The sequence below is a fragment of the Globicephala melas genome, chromosome 2, assembly GCF_963455315.2.
Source record: "Globicephala melas chromosome 2, mGloMel1.2, whole genome shotgun sequence".
Taxonomy (NCBI): Eukaryota; Metazoa; Chordata; class Mammalia; order Artiodactyla; family Delphinidae; genus Globicephala; species Globicephala melas.
This window is the reverse complement of record NC_083315.2, coordinates 103,175,709-103,196,921: the sequence shown is the minus strand read 5'-3', so window position 1 is coordinate 103,196,921 and position 21,213 is coordinate 103,175,709. Positions and strand designations below refer to the sequence as shown.

General features: G+C 43.3%; 1 protein-coding gene across 9 annotated transcripts; it reads left to right on the top strand.

The window, feature by feature from the left end:
* The first annotated feature begins 1,527 nt into the window (after positions 1-1,527).
* Positions 1,528-9,376, top strand: HAUS4 (HAUS augmin like complex subunit 4). 9 transcript variants are annotated; one of them, XM_030854527.2, is made up of 11 exons: positions 1,528-1,710; positions 2,751-2,882; positions 3,383-3,467; positions 4,947-5,082; positions 5,173-5,304; positions 5,645-5,779; positions 6,928-7,024; positions 7,912-8,057; positions 8,201-8,331; positions 8,693-8,761; positions 8,906-9,376. In XM_030854527.2, the coding sequence occupies exons 2-11, from the start codon at positions 2,867-2,869 to the stop codon at positions 9,087-9,089; spliced, it is 1,131 nt and encodes a 376-aa protein (XP_030710387.1). In that variant the 5' UTR covers positions 1,528-1,710; positions 2,751-2,866; the 3' UTR covers positions 9,090-9,376. The 9 variants fall into 9 exon arrangements, with proteins under 9 accessions (XP_030710387.1, XP_069901045.1, XP_060150561.1 ...); XM_070044944.1 differs by having other exon boundaries at positions 1,528-1,893; positions 2,751-2,851; positions 4,940-5,082; XM_060294578.1 differs by having other exon boundaries at positions 1,528-1,893.
* Positions 9,377-21,213: the final 11,837 nt, after the last annotated feature.

Here is a 21,213-nt window from a genome sequence, read left to right as displayed (position 1 = left end):
AAGTGCTGTTTCTTAGGGACATTATGCCTGATATTTAATGATGCTGCACTACAGAACTGAGGAAGCATAAATGATCTTTAAAAGCCTTAGAAAATGACAGCACTTTAACATTAAGCATGAAAGGTGGCAGTTGACAAGATGACCAGGGGTAAAAAATTTCTGCACTGGATCACCCTATTTCCCTATGTATTGCTAGCAGAATTCTCTAGTTGGTACCAAAAGAAAAGGTTAAACTCTCTGCCATCCAGCACATCTAGCCCTGAGATTCTTTTCCCTCTACCCCAGACTATCTGCTTCTCTGATGCAAGAGATTTCATAACCTTGGTGCAATTTACTTAGCATCAAATATTTTTAAAATAATTCACCTAATTCCAGTCGACTTTGAAAAAAGGGTGGGTGGGGGGTGAAGACAGAGAGAGGTGGGTAGACCCCCCCTGAGAGGAGAAATGACCTTTGGTCAAAGTCCATAGCCAGCCTGAGGTCAAGGCCAGAGAGGAAGTCAGGGGAATTGTCCTCCCACCTCCTGCTGGGATCCCCCATTGGCTGATACTAGTCAGAGAATATGGGAACCCTGAAGTCCTGAGGTAGTCCTTACCTTCTACATAGGTTGAAGAGAAGGTGGATCTGGGGGGCAAATGTAAGACATCCAGCTCACTGGTCTAGGGGTGGGCAGGTGACCCAACCTGGCAATAAGACATATGGGAAAGTCTGCTGGGTGCTCCTGGGAAAGATTTTCTTCCTTGACTGTTACAGGAAGAAGGCTCTTCCCCTTCCATCTTGCTTGGGATGCTGTTGAGAGGATGTACTCCTTGAACTTCTGAAGCCACCTTTTGACCATGAGGGGATTGCGAAGAGAACTGTAAACAACCTTGATACCAGGGAGCTACTAAGAAGCCTTAGGACCCCCAGCTCCAGACTTCTGGTTAAGCAAACAATAAATGTCCACATAGTCTAAAAAAGGAAGACAGGGGTTTTAGTGAAGGATGAGAGGTAAAGGAGAGGGCAGAGGAGGAGCCTGGGGGAGGAAATTGGGTGGGAAGCCCATCCAAGGGGCAGGGCTGGCAGCGCCAGTGGGCGGCAGGTCTGGGAAGGTTCAGAGGGCCCTTGGGTCAGGTTTACACTCTGCAGGCCGCGACCTTGAGCAAACCACATAACCTCTTTGCGCTTTAGTCTTCCTCTCTGTAAAATGGGTATGATAGTGACTTCCTCGTAGGACACTCTAAGAACTAAACGGGGCGGGGCAAGGGAAGTAAAACTCTTGGCATAGTCTGACTCATTGTGGGCCCTCAGTAGAAGCCGGCAATTATTACCGTCTTCTCAACGTTTGCCCTCAACATGGGGGAAGGTACCCAGGAGAAATGGTAAAGAAGTCTGCCTACGACGTCTCCCTTTCCCAGCCCGGATTCCGAACACCCAGTCTTCCGGCCGTTGGGGTCTAAGGGCGCGAGCGAGGCGGGGGGCGGAGCCTGCGTTCCCGCCTCGAGCGGGGCCCCGCCCCCTACCACTGCCTCCCGTGAGCTTTCGGCCTTTTCCCCTCCCCCGACCTCCCCGCGCGGTCCTCCCGGGCCTAGTTTCCCGCAGCCCCTGAACCCGGCCCGAGGGAGAGGTTCCGGAGCCCGGGCGCGGCCGGGGGCCGGGTGTTGCCGCCGGCCTGCCCGCTCCAGCCCCCTCAGCACTGCCTCGGGAGCTTCAGCTGCCCACGCTGTGCAGGTTTGCTCCGGAGGGTCGGCGGGCGACGCTGCGGGGAAGAGGAGCGCTGGGAGGGTTAAGTCGGCCAGTCCCCGGTATCCGGTCGCCGAGATCGCCCTCGGCCTTGGGAATCCTTGACTGCCCAGGCGGAAGGAAAGTAGGCGCTGGAGAGCCCGCGCCGCATTTTGATTCATCTCGGGCTCTGTAAGGGTCACATCTTGTGAAAATACCTGTAAAATCAATTTAACGTTCAGTGCAGCGTGTAAAGACAGATCTAAGAATTTAAAAGACGCCTGAGTCAGAACATTTAAATGCTTCGGTCCTTGTATCACCGTTTAGACACGTCTGAGTGCAAAGGGTGGAGAATCGAGCCTGATTGCTGCCACCGTTCACGCCCTGTAGCACTTTAAAAGGGTAGAGGAAAGCACCCTAAAAAACCCCAAGTGGGCACTTCCCCTAGGGAGGGAAGAACAGCTGACTTTTTTTGAAATTTGGGTTGGTCCTCATTTCCGTGGGCGAAGTTTCCCTGCAAAATTTATTTTCAGGCTTAGATCCGTGATAAACAGAATGCTAAAACACTAAGTAGTGGCTTTTGTTGACAAGTCGATTGTGTTATTAATTCTTAATGTCTCATCCAAGGCAGGAATCGTTATCTCAGTTTTGCAGGTGGGAAAAAGTTTGGCACAAAAAATCAATTCCCTTAAATTCGCACAGAAGCAACGGCTGAGCCGCAAGTTAAGTCTTAGCATTCTGATACCTCAGCTACGGTCCCCCTCTAGACCATGTTACAACACAAATGAGTAGTTACTTTGATGTTACTCATAAAACCAGGGAGTAAACCAAATGTTCTGTGAACATGAAGTGTTAAATCATAGTAACCTATGTCTGTTCTGCTTTGGGAGGCTCAGCTTCCCTTTGGAGTTTGATACTTTGCAGAGAGGAGGGGGTGGAGCAAAGAAAGAAAAAAATGGGAAGTCATGTCAAGGGAAAAATTTTGTCTCCACAGAGTCCAAACTGTGCCCATCTTTACTGCCCTTTTGTGTTGATGTCATTCTTTTCAGTGTACTCCGTGTTCTGGCAAAACACCGACGGCTCACGTCGTCCTCCCGGCCTCAGACGCATTAATACACCTTTGAGTTCCTCTTCTGGCCCTGACCTCCCTGTCAGTCTTCTTGTCATGCTCTTTCCTCCAGGTGCTCTTTACTAATGCTGTTATGTGAAAACCAGTTGTTTTTGTTCAAGTGTGGAATGATTCGTCAGTCCAGAAGGATGTTTCTAGAGTTAATGATCAAAAACTACCAACAGATCTCAGATGAAAGGACAAGTTAAAGAAGCACAAGAAACTATTGTGGAATTTGATAGCTGGCTTATTTGACTGGAGAAAAAAGCAGACCTGGATTTTTTTCCCCCTTTTCCCAGTTCACTCATAACTGGAAAGCAGCAGCTCAGTTTTAACCTTAGACATAATGGTGGGGGGAGGGGGCCATCCTCCTGTTTAGACTAGTGAATTGGAAAGTTTTCTTTCCCAAGGAGGCTCCTTTTCAGACAGGACCCAGGATGTGTGACATAGTCCCCGCCCTGTAAGAGGTGTTTCTCCTCCCCAGCTTGTAGATGACAGAAATTTGAACCCAAGGTAGTTGTCTCTCTGGAGCAGCCAAGCCAGTTTATTTATCTTTTTGTTTCTTTCACTCAGTTGGACAGATAAGAATCACAAGAAAAGCAGATGGCATCCGGGGATTTCTGCTCATCTGGAGAAGGGATGGAAATACTCCAACAAGGTAAGTGTAGCCATTTGAAAGAGGATTGAGGACTTATCCAGAGAGGTCTTATCTAGGGTCTTGTCCTCTATAATAAAAAAGGGGAATTCCCTGGTGGTCTAGTGGTTAGGATTCGGCGCTTTCACTGCCATGGCCTGGGTTCATCCCCTGGTTGGGGAACTGAGATGCCATGCGACGTTGCCAAAAAAAATAAAAAAAGGATTTATAATGTTCACCAGTATGGTTTCTCGCGCAAAAGCCTAACTTTCTAGAGAAACTAGAATACTTGAAGATTCTTAAACACTCTCTTATTGGCAGACAGATTATACTGACTCCTGTTCGGTACCTGCTAGTGCAGTAGACTAAAATTTCAAGATGCTCCCACGCTGAGTTAGCAAGCATATCCTGAAGATGAGCGTGGCCAGTGAACTTTTGAAAGCTACCTTCCTACCTGTGTCTTGAATTTTCTCATATCTTGTCCTCCAAAATCTCAGATCCTTCCATATCTTGAATTCTTTGCATATCTCAAATCCTTTCTTGAATCCTTCAAAAACTTGAATCTTCTGTATTTTGACCATTTCCATAGTGATCTTTCAATGCGTTTGGGGGAAAAAAAAGAGAGATTTCTTATTCTCTAAAAGGACTCTGGTATGATGGTCCAAAGAATGAAAATGTAAGTGTTTGGTGAGTGGGAGTAAAACATAAGACCTCAGCAGAAAGCACGTGGGAAAAGAGATGGAAAAAAAGCCCTTTGAGCATATGGAATAAACAGTGGATCCTGACTTCTTGCACTTTTTCTCACGCATGTGCTGTTCTGCATCCATATGGGTTACTCAGTCTATTTACAATAAGGAGAATTTGGTTAGTTAAATTTTTTATTTACTGTTAAGAATATACCTTCTCTCAGTCTTGCTTATGCGACTAGAGATCCCATACAACGAGGGAACTTTACACGTGGTTTTTTTTTTTTCCTTAAGAGCTCTAGGTATTCTGTGTGAATGAGGCATTTTAGGTACTGTGGTATACCAAAGAGTCCCTTATTCTTGATTCTCTTTGTCTAATATTTTCCAACTGCATTTCCATTTTCTAAGATCTTAGTTTTTTTAAGACTCATTGCCTAATTCTTGATTAATGTCCTTGTATATAATATAAATGCTTGTTACTTTGAGTATTGCCTCTAGTTTATTTGTGGATTTTTTTCTTTCTTTCTTTCTCTTTTGGCCACGCCACGGGGCTTGTGGGATCTTAGTTCCTTGACCAGGGATTGAACCCCGGGCCCTCGGCAGTGAAAGCACAAGGTCCTTACCACTGGACCGCCAGGGAATTCCCTGTTTTTTGATTTTCTTAAAATTTTCATTCGATTTAGAAAACTTCCCTACCAAAAACCTGGGGTTTTTTGGAAGTGAGTATTAAGCTAAGAGTTATGCTCAGTTATATAAATTGAGTCCATACTGTCTTTGCTTTTTGGTCCCTATGGGGGACATCCCTTTAAGTGTGCAGCAAACAGCTTCCTCCTTGTAACCTGAGTGAAGAGGACCTATTACAGAACCCACACTTCAGCAAACTGCTGCTGAGTCTCTCACAACACATGGACGAGAGTGGCTTAAGCCTCACACTGGCAAAGGAGCAGGCTCAGGTAAGGGCCCTGGGAGAAGGGCTAATAGGGAGGAAGGAAATATCTTCTGAGAAAGAGGGGTTCCTACCTGGGATTTTTTTGGTTTTCTAGGCGTGGAAGGAAGTTCGATTGCATAAGACAACGTGGTTAAGGTCTGAAATTTTACAGAGAGTCATTCAAGAGCTGCTTGTGGATTACTATGTGAAGACACAAGACAGAAATTTAACTTCTGAGGACAAAAAGGTGAGGCAGGAGAGATGAAGTAGGCATTGGTACCAGCTGTAGGAATGACGAGGCCAGCTATGGCTTCAACTGATTCTATGATCTGGGGGAAATAGGAGCTTTGGGTAGTGGTTATCAAGAAGGAAAGGGACTGTGGTTATGGGGAAGAGGTGGATGTGTTGTCAGGATTTTGAAAAGAAAGATTGACAGGAGAAAGTACTGGCAGCTGGGAAGTCATCCGAAGGGGATGACACGTTTGAGGACTTTGAAGATGTGTGAAAAACTGGTTTGTGAGGATGGAGGAGATGGAGTGGGAGAAGTTTTATAGTAACTTCTTTTTGTTTTTTATTCTCTCTCTCAGTTTCATGAGACCCTTGAACAGCGGCTGCTCGTGACTGAGCTGACACAGCTCTTAGGTCCCAGCCAGGAGAGGGAGGTGCCCCCACTGCTTGGGCTGGAGAAGGTGGACCTTCTGGAGCTCATGCCACCCTCAGAGGTTGGCGGGGGGCAGATATTGGGACCAAAGAAGGGAAATGGGTTAATTTCTCCCATATATTTAAACATTTTTTGGTTAAGCTTTATTGTTTCTATAAAAATGAAACATGTTCGTGGTGGTCAAGCTCAAGTAAGTAAGAAAGACATTACAAGGAAGAAAGTAAAAGCTGAAATACTAAATCTAGAAATAAATGCAGTATTATTATATACAGCTGACATAAATAGTATTATACCTTCTATACCTGTATAGAGAGTATAATCTGTTCTCACAATATATTTTGGACTTTTTTCAAGTATATGATTATTTTAAGGTATATATATTACTTTTCAAATAACTGTAAATAAGATGATACCTCCTAAAGCACTCTTTTTTTTTTTTAATTGAAGTGTAGTTGATTTACAATATTGTGTTAGTTTCAGGTGTACAGCAAAGTGATTCAGTTATATGTATATTTATATCTATTCTTTTTCAGATTCTTTTCCCTTATAGGTTATTATAAAATATTGAGTAGAGTTCCCTGTGCTATACAGTAGGCCCTTGTTGGTTATCTATTTTATATATAGTAGTGTGTGTATTGTTAATCCCACCCTCCTAATTTATCCCTCTCACCTTCCTCAGGCACTCTCAGCAGTGTCCAGGCACATAGTTAGTGCTCAGAGTCCTTATTGTATCATCAGTTTAAATTACAGATAGGATTCCATTGTATGGATGTAGCATAATTTGCTTAACCTTATTGATGGATATTAATTTAAGGTTATTTCCACATTTTTGCTGGTAGAAACCACACTGATAGGAACATGGTAGTTCATACATGTCTTTGTATGATTATTTTCCGAGTGTTAGTGCTTGAATTGGGATCACCAGGTCACAGGCTACACACATTGAACACACTGGTACGTATTGCCAAACTGCTCTCCAGAGAAGAGCTCCCAGTGCACCTAGGTCCCCACATTTTCATCAACATGGGATCTTGACAGTCATTGTATTCTTTGCTAATTTGATGGGTTAAAAATTAATCTCCCTGATGTCTCTTGATGCATTTTCTTTGGTTATCATTGAGATTGTTAGTCATCACATATTCATTCACTGGATCTTTCTAGTTCCAACAGTCTGTCCACATCTCACTTTTTTCACTTCTGTGGCTGTAGGATTTTATGTGGATGAGAGCCCGGCTCCTGCTTGAAGTGGAGGAGCAGCTCAAGAAGAAATGTTTCACTCTGCTCTGCTACCACAATCCCAGTTCAGGTGCGTGCTGGCTGTGTTCTGTTCATGGCTGGCCTTCAGGGCTCCTGGTCTTCTCTTTTGAGAATAATGTGTTTGAATTTTAGATTTGGGACAGAAGCTGAGAAGCGTTGGAAATGTTTACTTGTTTGTTTCCTTGCTGGTAGAATAAAAGCAAGAAATTTTGTACAGACTTCTTTTATTCAGCAAAGTGGCAGCATCCTCTTGCTGCAGGGAAGCATGGTTCGTTCTTAAGAGAATCAGAATGAAATAGGGAGTAAAATTCAGGTTAATAGAAGTTGACCTTATCTTTATTTCTATGATTTAAGAGTTAAGGGCCAGGGCTTCCCTGGTGGCGCAGTGGTTAAGAATCCACCTGCCAATGCAGGGGACACGGGTTTGAGCCCTGGTCCGGGAAGGTCCCACGTGCCGTGGAGCAAGTAAGCCCACGCGCCACAACTACCGAGCCTGTACTCTAGAACCCGTGCACCACAACTGCTGAAGCCCGTGCATCTAGAGCCCGTGCTCTGCAACAGGAGAAGCCACCAGAATGAGAAGCCCGCACACCGCAATGAAGAGTAGCCCCCGCTCAGTGCAACTAGAGAAAGCCCACGAACAGCAACGAAGACCCAATGCAGCCAAAAATAATAAATAAAATAAATAAATAAATAAAAAAGACCCAACACAGCCATAAATAAATAAATTATTTTTACAAAAAGATTAATAAAAAAGAATTAAGGGCCAAATCTGGAAAGTAAGAGAACTGGGCTGTTTTTACCAGGCCATCAGAAGAAAACCTGGAGGAAGACAGAATCTGTAGGGTTAGATATCGGATAGGGGCACTGAAACATGGCCTTCAAAGGGCAGGAGCAATTAGGGTTTTCCTATCCAGCGCTCTTGTCTCTGCCCAGATTCAGACAGTGAAACCCTGAAGGCAGCAAAGGTATGGAACCTCGCAGAGGTCCTGGTGGGTGAGAAGCAGCAGTGCCAGGATGCCAAGAGCCAGCAGAAGGAGCAGATGGTGCTCCTGGAGAAGAAGAGTGCCACCTACTCCCAGGTTTGGCAGGGCGGTGGGATGGCCTCCTTTCTTTTTTACCCTGACCCCAGGGGCCCCTCTGGGGAAACCAGGGATTTCTGATCTGCTTTCTTTTCTACCCTCTTTCATGGCCGCCCTCTTGCTCCTGCCTCCCGGGTGCTCAGGTGCTTCTTCGCTGCCTGGCCTTGCTGCAGAGGCTTCTTCAGGAGCACCGGCTGAAGACTCAGTCTGAGCTGGACCGTATCAATGCCCAGTACCTGGAGGTCAAGTGCAGCGCCATGATCCTTAAGCTGCGGTGAGCTGTGAGCGCCGCGGATCTGAGGGACTCCATCTCATACACCACCCACTCCAACCCTCGCCCTCATCTCTTTCGTCTCCATTGCGCCTGGCACCCTGTGGGTGTTCAGTAAATGTCACATAGCAGTATTAGCCTTTGGATTACTCTAAAGCTGTCAACATTCTTGGGTCTTTTATTTTAAAGCCCTCTGAAGTAGGTGGTTTACTGTGAGCTAAATTGCTCGGGAATTTGGAATGACCTTGTTTATCCTGTCACTGCTCAACACAGGACCTTGACCATTGGCAGGTCCTGGGTCCCATTCCTAAGTCTACTGCTGTTAGGGATCCTCAGCTTGACATTTCTTTCTTCCCTCGGTCAGGATGGAAGAGCTCAAGATTTTGTCTGACACTTACACTGATGAGAAAGTGGAAGTTCATCGTCTCATTAGGTGAGAACTCCCAAGAGCCTGACGCAGCTATTCAGAGCTGGTCCCCATACCCTCCAGACTCATTCATTTTAGTGCCTTCTCATTCTCGTGTAGTTTCTGAGGAACCAGATCCTTATATTGTATCTTCTGTGCCTGGGCTTTTAGGGACCGTTTGGAGGGGGCCATTCACCTACAAGAGCAGGACATGGAGAAGTCCCGACAGGTCCTGAACGCCTATGAGGTCCTCGGGGAGGAGTTTGACAGGCTGGTGAAAGAGTACACCCAACTCAAGCAGGCAACTGAGAACAAGCGCTGGGCCCTCCAGGAGTTCAACAAGGCCTGCTGCTGAGTGTGGGTGGGGCCAGGAGGTTCAGCTTCTGCATAGGGGCTGCCTCCTCTTCCTGCTGGAAGGGCCACCTCCACCTGAGCCCACCTTCACTCAAGGGAGCGTGGGGACACTTGCTCAAAACACTGCAGTCCTTTAGGCACCCTCCTGGTTTTTCTTCCTTGTTTACAATGAGAGTCTCTTCTAGCAAATGTAACAGATTTGTATAATTTTCTATACAGCTATTTGTCAGTGTCAGCCCTGTATCATACTTGATTATCTCCTGAATAAAGTGATAATGTTATATCTGAGGATTTTAGTCATATTCCTTTGGGCAAAGATAAAAAAAGAATATCAAAGGCTATATGGAAAAAAAAAAAAGGCTATACGGATAAGGAGGGAAACTGAGTGGATCCAAATAGAGATGGATCCGTAATGCTTACTCAAAGTGAGGGAGGTTGAAGGGCCATCCCACCCACGTGGAGTCTTTCTTTCTTTTTATTTATTTATTTATTTATTTTTGGCTGTGTTGGGTCTTCGTTGCTGTGCTCAGTCTTTCTCTAGTTGCGGTGAGCGGGGTTCTCATTGCGGTGGCTTCTCGTGGAGCACGGGCTCTAGGCACGCGGGCTTCAGTAGTTGTAGCACGTGGGCTCAGTAGTTGTGGCTCACGGGCTCTAGATCGCAGGCTCAGTAGTTGTGGCACATGGGCTTAGTTGCTCTGCAGCATGCGGTATCTTCCCAGACCAGGGCTTGAACTGGTGCCCCCTGCATTGGCAGGTGGATTCTTAACCACTGCGCCACCAGGGAAGTCCCATGTGGAGCCTTAGAGGCTTTGTTCTTAGCAGAAGTGGATTAAAACTGGTTTTGCTCTTGAAGAACTATAGTCTCCAGAGGAGTGCTAGATGCTCGGATGGATAGGGAACTATTCTGTCACTGTGGCTCTCAGTGGGGCGGGTATGATAAAGTAGCAGGGCATCCAGCTCGGTTACAGGAAAGGACACAAGGCATTTGTGTTCCCGCTTCCCTCTGGTGTGGTTTGAGGGTTACTTCTTTCTCTGAGAGCAGAGGGTGGGAGGAGATCACCCTGAGGAACCAAGTTCACGGTCTATTTAGCTTAGAAAAAGGCAGGGCCCTGGCTGGTGTCAAAGTCAGGGACTGCAAACAAGCACAAGACCGATACCCTTATTTAGAAGGGCCTACCCAGCTTCTCAAACCACTTTCCAGGGAGACTGTGTCAAGGTGCTCTTTTGCTAAGATCAAATAATGATGGTTTTGGATTGATTCGTAGGAAAAATTAAGGTCTTTGACTCAACTTTAAATTTTTCTGTAAATAGTGCTTACTTCCGTTTATCTATAAGCAAGTGCTGGCCCACACAAAATGAACAAGAGCAATTAGATTGTATGGTCAGGCCACTCAAGACGGCTGTTCTCTTGCTCTTTGTACATCCCCTGCTTGACCAGTCCCCGCTTCACCTGCACCCTACTCATGTGAACGTGCTTGCCCCCAGCCCCAGCTAGTGATCATTCTAATCCTTAGGCCAGAACGGCTCCACCTGCTAGTTTATTTAAGGGAAACATCTGCCCTCCTGACGGTTGCTAACCTGAGGGGCTGTGAGGCATGTGCCTAGCTGCTGGTTTTCCTCGTAGCTGATGAGCCAGCCTGACTTAAATTCCCCCTATAAATGGTAGCCCCCTTCTCCCCCAAGTGGTGAAGATTGCTGCCATGTCCTGCCTGCTCTCTGCCATCAGCAGGGGTTGGGGGCTGTTGCTCCAGGACCCTTTTGCTGTGGACATGTAAGATTCCCTGTCCAATAAGACAGTGATGTCTCTGTCACTGACTCTGGGCTATTTCTTAGGTCTCGAGGCTGGGCAGCTACAAGGCTTGCAGGCCTGCGGGGTCAGCCCAACATAGATCAATGTAAAAACTCAGAAACAGTCAATATTGCTTAGTTATACTATAATTTTTAACCTAACATTTTTGGGGGAATGTTTTCAAACCTACAGAAAAGTTGAAAGAATGGTATGACAAGCACCAGGATACGTTTTTTCTTTCCTTCAATTTTAAAATTATAGTTGATTTACAGCATCGTGTTAGTTTCAGGTGTATAGCAAAGTGATTCAGTTTTATATATATATATATATATATATATATATGTATGTATGTATGTATTCTTTTTCAGATTCTTTTCCATTATAGGTTATTTCAAGATATTGAATATAGTTCCCTGCACTATACAGTAGTTCCTTGTTGTTTATCTATTTTACATATATAGTGGTGTGTATCTGTTAATCCCAAACCCCTAATTTATCCCTCCCTCCCTCCCCATTTCCCTTTGGTAACCATAAGACTGTTTTCTATGTGAGTCTGTCTCTGTTTTATGAATAAGTTCATTTGTATAATTTTTTTAGATTCCATATATAAGTGATATCATATGATATTTGTATTTCTCTTTCCGACTTACTTAGTACGATAATCTCTAGGTCCATCCATGTTGCTGCAAATGGCATTATTTCATTCTTTTTTATGGCTGAGTAGTATTCCATTGTATATATATACCACACCTTCTTTATCCATTCATCTGTCAATGGATAAAGGACATTTAGGTTGCTTCCACGTCTTGGCTATTATAAATAGTGTTGCAATGAACATTGGGGTGCATGTATCTTTTCTAATTAAAGTTTTCATCTTTTCCGGTTATATGCCCAGGAATGGGATTGCTGCATCATATGGTAACTCTATTTTTAGTTTTTTAAGGAACCTCCATACTGTCCTCCAGTGGCTGTACCAATTTACATTCCCACCAACAGTGTATGAGGGTTCCCTTTTCTTTACAAAGAGTGTTCAGTGCACCTGAAGAGAGCACTACGGTGCTGTGTCTTGGTCCTTTCCTTCTTCACACTGACTGGAGATGGAAGGTTCGCAGTAGTAAATTTCTCTATTGTGGAGATGAGAAGGGGCCTTGGAGGGCAAGCAGAGGGGTTGAGCGAGAGCTGAGGGTTAGCATCTTGGACCTCAGCTGCCCTCTCCTCCTCACATTTTTCAGAAAAGATTTGCCTTTACTGTCTGTCATTCATTCTATCACACTCCTCTCTCTCTTCACTTACCTTTTACCACATCTGATCAAGAACCAAGTCTTGCTGGGAATTCCCTGGCAGTCCAATGGTTAGGAGTTGGCACTTTCACTGCCAGGCCAGGGTTCCCGATCCCTGGTCAGGGAACTAAGATCCCTGCAAGCCCCACAGCCCGGCCGAAAAAAAAAAAAAGAACCAGTCTTGTTGATTCTTCCTCCATAATGAGAGGCAAAGTATATCACCTCCAGAACTTGGAATAGGATCGCTCTCTGGAAGGAAACTAGGGCGTTCTCAGACAAGCAAAATCTGTCTCCTCCAGGCTTTCAAGGAGGGGTGAATATCCAGGTCTCAAGGGAGTGACCTTGCCTTCATTCTCCCTCAGCCACCACAAAAAGGCGAACCCAGCGCCCCCTGGAGGGCCCCTCACCCCATAAAAAGTCTCTCCACAATACCCATCCTAAAGGATCTGGACTAGGTTTGTTTTTTTGTTTTTTGGGGGGTTTTTTATGTTTATTTATTTGTTTGGTTGTACCAGGTCTTAGTTGTGGAAAGCGAGATCCTTAGTTGTGGCATACAAACTCTTAGTTGTGGCATGCATGTGGGATCTAGTTCCCTGATCAGGACCTGGGCCCCCTGCATTGGGATCACAGAGTCTTATCTACTGCACCACCAGGGAAGTCCCTGGTCTAGGTTTTGTTAAGTGAGGTCTCCTTATACCTTGAGATAGTGAAAATATAGGCGTCAACTCATCATGAACGAGGTTAGCAATCTGTAGAAAGAATTTTCCCTAAAAGATAGTTATATTCAAGTGGCTGAGGTCCAGCCAAAGTGGCTAAGTAAGGCCTGGTCTCAGAAAAATACAACTGAAATGTAGAAAGACCTAAATGTACTAAGCCTGGCTGAAGAAAGACTGTGTAACCAAACGTAAATGATTAGCCCAGAGTTTAGAAAAGGGTTAAAGAACAAGATCAGGGCTCTCCAGAGGCTCTGGACCCACCCAGCTGGAGCCAGGCCCTGAAGCAGAAGACCTCCCCAATGTCCTGCCACCTTGTGAGACCAGTCAGCATGGCCAATGGGCATCCTTCCCCTGCCACTGCCCCACCTTACTCAGGTCCTTATTTTGGGTCCCTGCAAATTGTCCTAACTGCCCCTCCTCTCATCTTATACACCACTGCCAGGCCAATTTTTATGATTCTGACTTGTTTTTCCCAGGTAGTTTGTAATTTTCACTTCACGTCATTTCTCTGTTCAAAACATGTCAGGTGTCCCCACTGCATACCAAACACAGTCCACATGGCTTAGCTGGGAATTCAAGCCCTCACAGTGCAGCTCGACTTTCCAACCTTTTCCCACCACGCACACCTTCTACTCACCCTAAGCCACCCCCCAGTGGGCTTACTCACCCTTTCATGCTTTCCTGTGCTTGTTATGGTTCTATCCACCTGGCAAGAACTCTTCTGCTCATAAAATCCTATCATCTTGGAGGCCCACCTCAAGTTCTGCTTCCCCATGATCATTCCAGCTAGAAAAGGTCTCACTGTCATTTAATACCCACAGCACTTTGTTACAACTTCTTTAAGGTGCCTGTCATGCAGGCCTTGAATTTCATTACCCCACTGGGCAGTGTGTTTAACCCTATCTACAACATCAGAGGCTCCTGGAGGGCAGCTGGTTGTAAAACAGGTGTTCTCAGTCTTTCCGGTCTCAGGACTCCTTTACTTGCCACTATTTTTAAGGACGCCAAAGAGATTTTGTTTATGTAAGTTTTATCTATAGATATTTCTCATATTAAAAATTAAAAGTGAGAGACTATCATTGGCCTTTTCCTGAAGGATATCAGAAAAAAAATTACTTGGTTTTATTGAGCATGGTTGTTTCTTGAATATAATCCTTTGCCGAGATGGAGTCAGGTAGTATCCGAGCTCTAGTTAGTCACAACTGCTTTGATATTTAAATATGATCTTGATTAGATCTCAATTTTATAAACGCAGAACTTAATCCCTAGTGGCAAACGTAGAACCAAAAGAGCTTCTTTTTTTTTTTTTGCGGTACGCGGGTCTCTCACTGCTGTGGCCTCTCCCGTTGCGGAGCACAGGCTCCGGATGCGCAGGCTCAGCGGCCATGGCTCACGGGCCTAGCCGCTCCGCGGCATGTGGGATCTTCCCGGACCGGGGCACGAACCCGTGTCCCCTGCATCGGCAGGCGGACTCTCAACCACTGCGCCACCAGGGAAGCCCCCAAAAGAACTTTTTTTAAAAAATAATTTTTTTATTGACGTATAATTTATTTACAATGTCGTGTTAGTTTCAGATGTACAGCACAGTGATTCAATTATACATATATATATACACACACACATATATATACACATATATATATTCTTTTTCAGATTATTTTCCCCTATAGGTTATTACAGAATATTGAGTATATTTCCCTGTGCTATACAGTAGGTCCTTGTTGGTTATCTATTTTATTTATAGTTGTGTGTATATGTTAATCCCAAACTCCTAATTTATCCCCTCTCCCTTTCCCCTTTGGTAACCATAAGTTTGTTTACTACGTCTGTGGGTCTATTTCTGTTTTTTAAATAAGTTCATTTGTATCTTTCTTTTTTTTTTAGATTCCACATATAAGCAATATTATATATTTGTCTTTCCAAAAGAGTTTTATGTACATGTCACAGGGAAGGAGGCAGCAAATGAGTAAGGCTTAAATGATTTTCTAATATTCCTTGATATTTGATTGTCCTCTTCCTACTACAGATAAAACGCCACTGAGTGATATCAACTATATGAATTACAAGCCTATGTCTTAAGAATGGGAACTTTCTATTCAGAAAAAATTGAAGATAATTGCTGGAAGTTTACTTGAACATCATTTTAAAAATTATTTTAAAGACTGAAGAAACTAATACAATATAGAATGGTCTTAGTTGTCATTGTTAGAGAAAAGCAAAGAAAAAAAATCCAAGTAATTTAAATTTGACTTTGAAATGTGATTTGATATTTACATATTGAGATGATGTGTCTGATATCCCAGACATTCACAATATTTAATAAACTAAATATTTTCCCAGTCAAAAAGGTTTTAAAAAGTGAGAACATTTAAAAATATTTATTAATTCATTAAACATAATAAGCCCATTGCATGTCAACATAAATAATACATTTTAATTAAAAAACTGTGTTTTCCAAAACAAAAAAAACTTATGGGGCTTCCCTGGTGGTGCAGTGGTTAAGAATCCTCCTGCCAATGCAGGGGACATGGGTTTGAGCCCTAGTCCGGGAAGATCCCACATACCGCAGAGCAACTAAGCCTATGCGCCACAACTACTGAGCCTGCGCTCTAGAGCCCGCAAGCCACAACTACTGAGGCCGCGTGCCACAACTACTGAAGCCCACGTGCCTAGAGCCCATGCTCCGCAACAAGAGAAGCCACCACGATGAGAAGCCCGCGCGCTGCAACAAAGAGCAGCCCCCGTTCGCCGCAACGAGAGAAAACCCATGCGCAGCAACAAAGACCCAATGCAGCCAAAAATAAATTAATTTTAAAAAAAAACAAAAAAACCCCCCACAAACTTATGAGAAGAGTGATATTGTTTTATATTTTTGCAAATCTCCTTGGTATCTGGCTTAATAGAAGGCAGCTGGATTCTCATATCTGCTTTCTGTTATGATATGTGGCTTTGGCTGAATAAAGAAAATCTGGCCTCACGCAGACACGTAGGAGATCCTCATGCATCTCCTAAAAAGGACTCAGGGAGCCCCCAAGGTCCTTGGACCACGTTTGGGGAAACGCTATTGCAAAAGAAAAAGCAATGGGTTGGGAATCAGAAGAACTGGATTCTTATTCTGGCTCTACTATTTAGTTGAAGCACAACTTTGTTCAAGACACTGAACCTCAGTTTTCTCGTATACAAAATAGATATATTAATGAGTCCTACCTCACAAGATTATGTCCTGAGCATTAGGACAAGATTATGTCCTGAGGTGAGATAATATATTTAAAGTACCTGGCCTGTGGTAGAGCTTAATAAATATTACTCTGCCCACAGAAAGACAAATACTGTATGATCTCACTTATATGTGAAATCTAAAAGACAAACTCATAGGAAAAGAGATCATACTTGTGGTTACCATAGGTGGAAAGTGGGGGAAGGGGTAATTGGAGGAAGGTGATCAAGAGGTACGAACTTCCAGTTATAAGATAAATAAATCCTAGGGATGTACTGTACAACATGGTGCCTATAGTTAACACTGCTGTATGATGTGTAGGAAAGTTGTTAAGAGAGCAAATCCTAAGAGTTCTCATCCCAAGGAGAAACATTTTTTTCTTTCTTTTCCTTTTTATTGTAACTATATAAGAAGATAGATGTTAGCCAAACCTGTTGTAAACATTTCACAATATATGTAAATCAAACCATCATGCTGTACACCTTAAACTTATACAGTGATGTATGTCAATTATTTCTCGATAAAACTAGAAAAAAAACCAAAAACAAACAACAAACCCAAAAATATTAGTCTGCCTAGGAGGACTGTTACGTTATTGCTAGGAGTGAGAGTGACTGCTGAAGATCGGACAGCTACAGGGGCCTAGAGGGCGGGGGTGGGGGGGGGGTGGGGGGGGGCTTGGCTAGGTCTTCAAAAGAAAGAAGAATGGAAACAAGCAGAAAGACCAAGGAGAGATCACAGGTTTTAGATACATTGTAAAGATGTTTCCCACATAGTATAAACATGCTTATAGAAAACTTGGAAAATACATTTTCCCCCGGCACATATTAAAGTCATTCTGCACGTACGATTTGTAATCTGTGTCATTTAATGGCGTATCATGAACATTTCTCCATGTTTATTAAATTTTCTCTGACAACATTGATTTTAATGGCTGCTTAAGGTTTCCTTGCATGGATGATTTATTTGACCATACCCCTATAGGATATCCAACTTGTTTTACATTTTTTGTAATCATAAAAAAAATACTACACTAGACATTTCTCTTAATGAATCTTTGTCCTAGTTTGTGAACATTGTCTAGGATAGCTTTCTAGAAGTAAAACTATAGATGATGTGTCTTAAGGTTAAGATCAAAGGTTCTGGAGTCAGTTGACCTAGGTTTGTACCCCATCTAAACCCCTTCTTAGGGGGGCAAGTCACTTAACCTCTCTAAGACTTAATTCCTTCACCCATAGGTGGATAACATTTCCTTCCTCACTGGGTTCATGTGAAGATTCAGAGTTCCTGTGAATGTAAAGTGCTTTTCATAGAACCTGACACAAAATAAGGGCTCAATAAATGTTAGCTCTTATTACTATCATAAATGCATTCAGGGGACTTCCCTGCCAGTCCAGTGCTTAAGACTTCACCTTCTAATTCTGGGGGTGTGGGTTCAATCCCTGGTCGGGGAGCTAAGATCCCACATGCTTCGTGGCCAAAAAACCAAAACATAAAACAGAAATATTGTAACAAATTCGATAAAGACTTTAAAAATGGTCCACATTAAAAAAATCTTTTAAAAAATTGCATTCATATATTTAATCATGCATGTATACACATACAACTGGCCTGTTTCTGGGCTATTGGTTTTGTCTTTCTTTTTTTAATTTATTTTATTTTATTTTTATTTATTTATTTATTTTGCGTTGGGTCTTCGCTGCTGCATGCGGGCTTTCTCTAGGTTGCGTCAAGCGGGGGCTACTCCCTGTTGAGGTGCGCAGGCTTCTCGTTACAGTGGCTTCTCTTGTTGTGGAGCGCGGGCTTAAGTAGCTGTGGCACATGGGCTCAATAGTTGTGGCTCGCGGGCTTAGTTGCTCAGCGGCATGTGGGATCTTCCCAGACCAGGGCTCGAACCCGTGTTCCCTACATTGGCAGGAGTATTCTCAACCACTGTGCCGCCAGGGAAGCCCCTGTCTTTTTTTCTCTGTCTATTCTTGTACCAACTGCACATTGTAGCCTTTTATTTATTTATACATTGCTTGTTTCATAAAGGGTTTGAGGTAACAGGCTAAAAATGTAGAGCAAATTCCGTCTCCTTTCTCTGCTTTTTAAAAATTTTTCTTTGATTTTCCTTTTTTAAAAATCTATCTTCCTTCCTTCCTTCCTTCCTTTCTTTCCTTCTTTCTTTCTTTCCTACCAGGTCTTAGTTGTGGCACACAGGATCTTTGTTGCCGCATGCAGGATCTTCGTTGTGGCATGCGTGATCTTTTGCGGCATGCATGATATTTAGTTGCGGCACATGAACTCTTAGTTGCGTGCGGCATGCATGTGGGATCTAGTTCCCTGACCAGTGATAGAACACTGGACCCCCTGCATTGGGAGTGTGGAGTCTTAGCCACTGGACCACCAGGAAAGTCCCTTCTTTGCATTTCTTGTCTGCTTTTTATTACAAATGAATGGTAGAATCATTTTATTAAGTAACAAAGGATTCCATTCAAATCGTGATTGAGGGACTTCCCTGGTGGCTCAGTGGTTAAGAAGCCGCCTGCCAATGCAGGGAACACGGGTTCGAGCCCTGGTCTGGGAATATCCCACGTGCCGTGGAGCAACGAAGCCCGTGCGCCACAACTACTGAGACCACGTGCCACAACTACTGAAGTCCGTGCACCTACAGGCCGTGCTCAGCAACAAGAGAAGTCACCGCAATGAGAAGCCTGCACACCACAATGGAGAGTAGCCCCTGCTCACTGCAACTAGAGAAAGCCTGCGCGCAGCAACAAAAACCCAACGCAGCCAAAAAAAATTTTTTTTTAATTAATTAAAAAAAAAAAGAATTGTGACTGAATGTTGAAAAAGTGAGAAATTAATTTGGTAAGAATTGACATCTTTATAAGATTCATTTTCCGAAGAACATGACTCATTTCTCCATTTTTTTTCAGTCTTTATATCTCTCACCAAAATTTTATGATTTTCTATACATAAGTTCCTCTCATTTTCCAGTAAGGTTACAGCTAAGTATTTTATGGTGATGTTATTGTTACCTCTGTGAATGGGTAAAAAACTAATCACAATAGCTAATGTATATTGAAGGCCTCCTATGTGCAGATAGGTTCTAAATGCTTTACTATGTATATATATTTTTTATTTTACATTTTTTCCAGTCTCCCAGTTCATCCCACCCCCCACCCAAATGCTTTACTATATTAACTAATTTAATGCTCATAACAGCTTTATGAGATAAGAACTATTATTTACATTCCTATTTTGTGGATGAGGAAACTGAGGCCAGAGGGGTTAGGTTCACATGGTTAATAAATGGATAAATAGGGCTTTAACCTCTTGCCATCTAGCTCCACTGCCCATGATCTTAACTACTATGTTATTGGGATATTTCCTAGTTCCCAGACCAGGGATCAAACCCATGCCCCCTGCATTGGAGGCATGGGGTCTTAACCATTGGACCGCCAGGGAAGTTCCAGGATATTTTTATTAATTATGTCTTCTAACTGGTTATCCTTAGTTTATAAGAAGGCTACAGATATGTTTTGTATTTGTCTTGTATTAAGTGATGTCGCTGAATGCTATTATTAATTCTCATCATTTTAGAATTGATTCTCATGGATTTTCTATGTATACGATCATATCATCTGCAAACAATGATAAATTTGCCTCTTTCCAAAGTTATAACTGCTTTTAAAAAATTTCCAGTCATTGTATTGGATTTTTCAGAATAATATTAAATAACACAGTGATGAGACAAGACATTCTTGTATTATTTTATCTTTATATAAATTGTTGAATTCATATACATATATATGTGTTTATATATAAAGAATATTAAGACTATTAAGAATGTTTTAGAAAATTGGGGCTTCCCTGGTGGCGCAGTGGTTGAGAGTCCGCCTGCCGATGCAGGGGACACGGGTTTGTGTCCCGGTCCGGGAAGATCCCACATGCCGTGGAGCAGCTGGCCCGTGAGCCATGGCCGCTGAGCCTGCGCGTCCGGAGCCTGTGCCCCGCAACGGGAGAGACCACAACAGTGAGAGGCCCGCGTACCGCAAAAAATAATAATAAAAATAAATAAAAATAAAAGAATGTTTTAGAAAATGGAATTGACTTACCATTTTCTGTTTGATGTCTATTAAAAATGATCAAATGTTTTTCTGCTTGCTTTATTTTTGACCTATTATATAAATAAATTTCCTAATACCTAACTTTGTGTTAATTCCTGAGATAAACCCTAAGTGGTGCTGGTATATTATTATGTTAATATACTATTGACTTTTATTGTTAATCTTAAATATTTTAGGATTTTTACATTTATATTCCTAAGTGAGACAGGTCTATAGGTTTGCTTTATTTTTTTTCTGTGGAGGGGGTGGGTCCTATTTCTGACAGATTTTGATATTAGGTATATTCTGGCTTCATAAACGAATTGGGTAGTTTTCCATCTTTTTCTATGTTCCAGTACAGTTTCTACTTTCTATTCATTTTGACAGATAAATACTGTATAATAGAGATGACAAGGAAGAGAATGCAAATTGGCACAGATTATTTTGCCTCAGTAACTCTGCCACTTTTGTAGCTGGAGGAAAGCCTTGGTTGTGAAGAAGCAATTTGGAGCAGTAGGAGGGTCAAATGGGCCATTATTTTGGTGTTGAAGAGTGCAGCTGGCTGGGCAGGCACAGAGGTGAGTGAAGGTGGGCCTGGGGAGGGAAGCGAGGGCTGAAGAAGGAGGGGAGCCCAAGAGAAGGTGAAAGGAGGGTTTATAATGCACTGGCAGTGTTTAAACAAGGACATAAAAACAGAAGCAGGTAGAAGAACTGGGCCTGAAGGTGAGGAATGCTAGAGGGCAACAGGAGGGTTATCTGGGAGAGGGTACTTCTTCCCTTCCAAAAACGTTTCCAGTGCTCTAGCCTGTTTGTCACTGGCTCCTGTTGGAGAAAGTAACATTATTTCTCACCTGCCACCTCCCTGTCTTCATCCCAGCAAAGGCCTACATCCTATAGTATAACAGTGACTGACATGCTTCTGAGCACAAAAGTTCAGCAAGGAGAGCAGAGCAGAGGGAAGGAGAGCATAAGATGGACCTCACCAACTCTGACTTTATGCCTAGGGCCAAGTCCTTTAAAAGGTTCTCT